We start from the raw sequence: 5,795 nt of genomic DNA, 5'->3' as shown, positions 1-5,795 counted from the left end.
GTGTTTTATTGAGAGTGGTTGCCTAAAATTACGGTTCCTCCGTAACATCTTCAAAAATTCTTTACTCGCTATCGTCGAGGGAACTGAAAGACGTACAATGGCGGATGGTAAAAACACTCAAAGCGCCTCTAAAATCCGGCGCAGCTGCCTCATGTGCAATGATGAAGACGACGATAGAATGATTAAGTGCTCCGTATGCACTTCATTGTTCCACCAACATTGCGTCGGCGTACCCACAGAAACCGATCAACGCTTATGGCGCTGCCAGGATTGCTATGAGCTTGCTGAAAGTGGCGTAGACGTATCGCAATTCGCTCCTATAGATGCAAGCGCATCAACACATGTAGCGATTACAACGAATCATACATGTATTGGGCCCACTGAAAATGCCAGTCAGCCCATAGTAACTCATAACCTCAAAAACGCAACACATGTGGTCGCCACAACATTAGGCGATATTCAGTCGGCATTGGCCCACGAGCATGGTGGTGCAACTGCCGAAGTTTCTAGCGTACCTCTGCAAAGAATTAGTTCACAGTCTATGCATCCGACTTCTGTGGCTGCTGAAGCCCCTACAGCACGCGGGCGCTACTTACAACAACGATTGCAACTTCTTGAAGAGGAGTTGCGCCTAGTACAGAAACGACAACAGCTGCTAGTAGAATTAGAGAAAGAAGGGATGTTAGAGAACAATGCTGAGGCCCAGGTAACAGGTAACGCACCCGGCCCCAGTAGAACACATAATCGTCCACCTATATTTGGTGCAGCTGATAGTGCTGTTAGGGTGGACAATCAGTCGCATGGTCCAATGTCACAATTTGCTGGTTTTTCTTTTCTGCCTCGTGCAGACAACACTGTCGAAAATGGCACTTATACAACTGTAAGACTTACAAACGAACAAATAGCATCTCGCAAAGGTTTGTGCAAGGAACTTCCAAAGTTTACCGGTAAGCCTGAAGAGTGGCCACTCTTCAAGGCATCATATGACCAATCAACGCAACTATGTGGATTCTCCGATGCTGAGAATCTGCTAAGACTGCGACAGGCAGTAGAAGGTCCTGCACGCAATGCGGTGAAAAATTTAATATTGCACGCTTCATGCGTACCACAAATAATTTCCACTTTGCAAATGAAATTCGGTCGACCCGAATTAATTATAGACGTTTTGCTAGCCCAGATTCGGGATTTACCACCTCCCAAAGAAAGCAAGCTGGAATCAATTGTTGATTTTGCTATCGAAGTGCAAAATATTTGCGCCACGATGAAGGCATCGTCATTGACCAATCACCTCAATAATCCTGAGTTGGAGCAGGAGTTGGTTTGTAAGTTGCCGGGATTGCTGCCCGCCTTTTGGGGTATGCAAAAACTATCCTCCTCGACCTGTAATCTAGAGGATTTCAGCAATTGGCTCTTTAAATTGGCTGAAGGGGCGAATGCTGTCATTATACCTAGTACTGCCACAAAACAACGCAAGCGTGGCTCTTTACATACACATTTAGATTGTGAACATGGTACTGCAGCTCATTGCTTGGTTTGTGGTTCTACTTGTGAAGCAATTAATGTGTGCACCAAATTCAAACATCTTAGCCGTTCAGACAAGTGGATGATCGTTAGGGATTATTCTTTATGCAAGCGTTGCCTTAAGCCTCATTCCTTTGAGCAATCTACATCAAAAAATACATGTGGAATAAACAATTGCCGCTGCGCTCACCATCCGCTGCTGCACAAAATTTATATTTCGAAGCAAAATAAAACATCCACAGTTCCACAGCCGCAACCAGCGGCCGTTGATGCAACATGCAACGCACATACCGAAGAAACCAATGTCGCCATATTTCGGATTCTACCCGTCACTATATACGGCAATGGAGTACAAATTGATACGTACGCCTTTTTTGACGATGGATCTTCGCTGACACTAATGGATGAAGAACTTCAAAGGGCGCTTAACGTGGAAGGTGTTCCACAACCCCTTTGCCTAAAGTGGACAGGGGATACTCATCGTAATGAAGATGAATCGGTTCGAGTGAATCTTGAAATATCACCAATTGGCCGCGTCAAGCGGTTTGATTTGAAAAACGTTCATACTGTAAAAAAATTGCAGTTGCCTCCGCAGACGCTTGACGTAGCAAAGTTGAAAGCAGCATATAAACATTTAAGAGGGGTGCCATTGTCGTCATATAGCCGAGCCGTGCCTAGGCTTTTAATTGGCATTGATAATAGTAGACTTGGGTCCTGTTTAAAGTCTAAAGAGGGATTTAGCTCTGATCCAATTGCTGAGAAAACCCGCCTTGGGTGGACACTTAAAGGCACAATAACAGACCGTGTTCAAAGTAAATCGAGATCATTTCAACGTGTGTTTCACGTTTGTGAGTGCAACGCTACATATAACGAAGAGCTGTTAAAGACAGTAAAGGATTTCATTTTGTTGGACAACGTTGACGTTGCCGCAGCTCCTAAAGTTCTCAGCGATGAGGACCAACTTGCTGTTAGTCAACTTGAGCAGTACACCGTGCGACGTGGCGATCGTTTTGAAACAAGCTTGCTATGGCGCGGTGAAAGACCTTCGCTGCCTGACAGCTACCCATCAGCTTTACGAAGAGCCAGCTGTCTGCGTCGAAAAATGTCAAAGGACCCCGAGCTTGCAGACTCACTTCAAGAGAAAATAAAACACTATGTGAGAAAGGGATACGCAAGAAAGTTGCGACAGGACGAAAAGGAAATGGATTGCTGTTGGTACCTTCCCATTTTTGCAGTGAAGAATCCTAATAAGCCCGGCAAAATAAGGCTAGTATGGGATGCGGCCGCGCAAGTTAAAACCGTTTCGTTAAATTCTATGCTTCTCAAAGGGCCTGACCAGCTGAGTTCACTTGTTTCGATATTACGCAGATTTCGGCAAAAACCTATCGCTATTGGTGGCGATATTGCTGAAATGTTCCACCAAGTGCGTATGCGAGAACGCGACCAACATTTTCAGCGATTTCTTTGGTTTGAAGAAGGCGCCACCATACCCGATATTTACATACTACAAGTTATGACATTTGGCGCTAGTTGCTCGCCCAGCTGTGCACAGTTCGTTAAAAATAAAAACGCAAAGGGCTTTGAAAGTGAATATCCTAGGGCCGTGAAAAGCATAATCGACAACCACTATGTAGATGATATGCTTGACTCTGTTGACACTGAAGCAGAAGCACTACAGCTTGCACGTGATGTTCATCGCATTCATTCTCACGCGGGTTTCGAGATCCGAAACTGGGTGTCAAACTCTGACGCCGTACTGCAGGAGTTAGGTGCCACTCCCACAACATCGCTGAAATTCGACGGCGCACATGGTTTAGGAGTAGAGAAAGTATTAGGAATGTTTTGGCATACAAACGAAGATTGTTTTACATTCGCCGTATCGCAAAAACTCAGAAATCGTGATTTCATTTCCGGAGAAAGAAAACCAACTAAACGCGAAATGCTCAGCGTGGTTATGGCTATTTTCGACCCTCTTGGTTTGATTGCCCACTACGTCATATACGCCAAGATCATCCTGCAGGAAATATGGCGAACCGGTTGCTCATGGGACGATCCAATACACGACGAGCAGTACACAAAGTGGTTGCGCTGGGTGCGAATGTTACCAGAGGTGGAAAACATTCAAATTCCTAGGTACTACAGTTCAGCTTCAGGGTCTTTAAATAGAATCGTTGAACTGCATACATTTGTGGATGCAAGTGAGAATAGCTACGCAGCAGTTAGCTACCTCCTCTTCACTGGCGGATCGAGCAATCAATGCGCTATTGTTGGCAGCAAAACTCGTGTCTCTCCGCTAAAGCCAATGTCCATCCCTCGTCTCGAATTACAAGCCGCTTTAATTGGTGCACGCTTGGCAGTTGGCATTGTTAAATCGCTAACAATTCCCATTGCCTCTCAAACGTTTTGGACTGATTCGCGAACAGTGCTGTCCTGGCTGCGGTCGGATCAGCGACGTTATCGCCAATTTGTCGCCTTTCGCATAAGTGAGATTCTTGAGCTCACTGATGTCGCCCTATGGAGATGGGTACCTACCGCCGAAAATGTGGCCGACGATGCAACGAAGTGGTCCAAATCTCCTGACTTATCCAATCATAGCCGCTGGCTGAATGGACCAGCATTTTTACAAGAAAACAAATCTAGTTGGCCTTTTGAACGTGAAACGAACCGCTCAACAAACGAAGAACTGCGTTCGCAGTATGTAGGACACCATTTCGCCTCACGGTCCGTTGCTCAACTTCACATTGACTTCAGCCGATTTTCACGATATAGTAAACTACGCCGTGTCATCGCAACCGTGATCAGCATTGGTAATTACTGGATATCCGTTGTTAAATACCATAAACAAAAACCATCGCCCATAAGCAGTGAGGATTTAAAACGAGCCGAAATATTGATTATTTCCATTGTACAGCAGCAAAACTTTGCTGATGAAGTAGCGGCTTTGAAAGAAGGAAAGGTAATTAAAAAATCAAGTTCAATTTTCAGCCTCACCCCTGTTATGGATGGCGCTGGACTGATTCGCTTGGGTGGGCGAGTCAGATGTGCCTACTACGGAGACCCCATAATTTTGCCTAAAAACCACTGCGTCACGTATCTTATTGTAAATGAATATCATTTGCGTTACCACCACAGCAATTCGGAGACAGTTGTAAATGAGTTACGCCAAACATATTGGATACCAAGCCTTCGTGTAGTGGTAAACAAAGTTAGACGAGCATGCCAACTCTGCCGAAACCGCTCTGTTCACGCCCAAGCACCCAGGATGAGCCCACTGCCTGACGCTAGACTTGCTGCCTACTGCCGCCCCTTTTCTTATGTGGGTGTCGATTATTTTGGTCCGATGATGGTGGCAGTGCGAAGAAGCCGTGAGAAACGCTACGGTGTATTGTTCACCTGCCTTACGATACGCGCTGTACACCTGGAGCTGGTGTCTTCTCTTTCAACGGATTCCTGCATCATCGCCGTACGAAACTTTACAGCTCGTCGTGGTGTCCCTATTGAAATGTGGAGCGATAATGGGACGAACTTCAGGGGCGCTGAACGAGAACTGAAAGCGGCCCTAAAAGCAGCAGACCAAGACAAAATAATCGCAACTTTTACAACCGCAGCTACTATTTGGAAGTTTATTCCTCCCTCTTCACCACACATGGGAGGGGTATGGGAGCGACTAGTACGCTCCGTAAAGCATGTGTTGTATCAAATTCTGCCTTCTTGTACACCTTCAGAAGAGGTATTGCGTGCAGCGCTGCTTGAAGTGGAGATGTGCGTCAACTCTCGGCCCCTTACCTACATCCCGGTGGACTCGGATGTTGAGGAAGCTTTAACGCCGAATCATTTTATACTAGGCAATTCATCTGGCGCCAAACCTTTGACACAAGAAGGCAACGATGGCGTATCATTACGTCGCAGTTGGCAAACAGCGCAACAAATCGCAAATTCGTTTTGGAAACGATGGGTACGTGAATATCTCCCGATAATAACTAGAAGATGCAAATGGTTTTCTGATGTGAGGCCTATTCAAATTGGAGATGTTGTATATATCGTGGACTCTGAGAGCCCTCGGAACTGCTGGCCACGCGGGAGAGTATGTGCAGTGAGACAGTCAACGGATGGACAAGTACGAAGTGCTGTAATAAAAACAGCTGCCGGAACATATGAGAGGCCAGCGACGAAGATTGCAGTTTTGGATTTGGTAGGCAATCGTGACGATAGCATACCGGGGGGAAGTGTTGAGGAAAGTCTGGCAACTCCTCCGCATGCAATGTAAACTAAAA

The 5,795-nt window shown here is 45.9% G+C and overlaps 1 protein-coding gene across 1 annotated transcript; it reads left to right on the top strand.

Annotated features, from left to right (window-relative positions):
* Nucleotides 1–97: 97 nt before the first annotated feature.
* Nucleotides 98–5,476, top strand: LOC118756395 (the record flags this gene model as incomplete). Its single annotated transcript, XM_036491159.1, has 1 exon — nucleotides 98–5,476. A coding segment is annotated over exon 1 (5,379 nt), but the record flags the coding sequence as incomplete, so codon positions are not given.
* Between the last annotated feature and the right edge of the window lie 319 nt (nucleotides 5,477–5,795).

This window comes from Rhagoletis pomonella, unplaced genomic scaffold (genome assembly GCF_013731165.1).
Source record: "Rhagoletis pomonella isolate Grant_MI unplaced genomic scaffold, Rhpom_1.0 Rhpom_scaffold_10154, whole genome shotgun sequence".
In the NCBI taxonomy this organism is placed as follows: domain Eukaryota; kingdom Metazoa; phylum Arthropoda; class Insecta; order Diptera; family Tephritidae; genus Rhagoletis; species Rhagoletis pomonella.
Note: the sequence above shows the minus strand (reverse complement) of the source record. Positions and strands in the feature narration are given on the sequence as shown.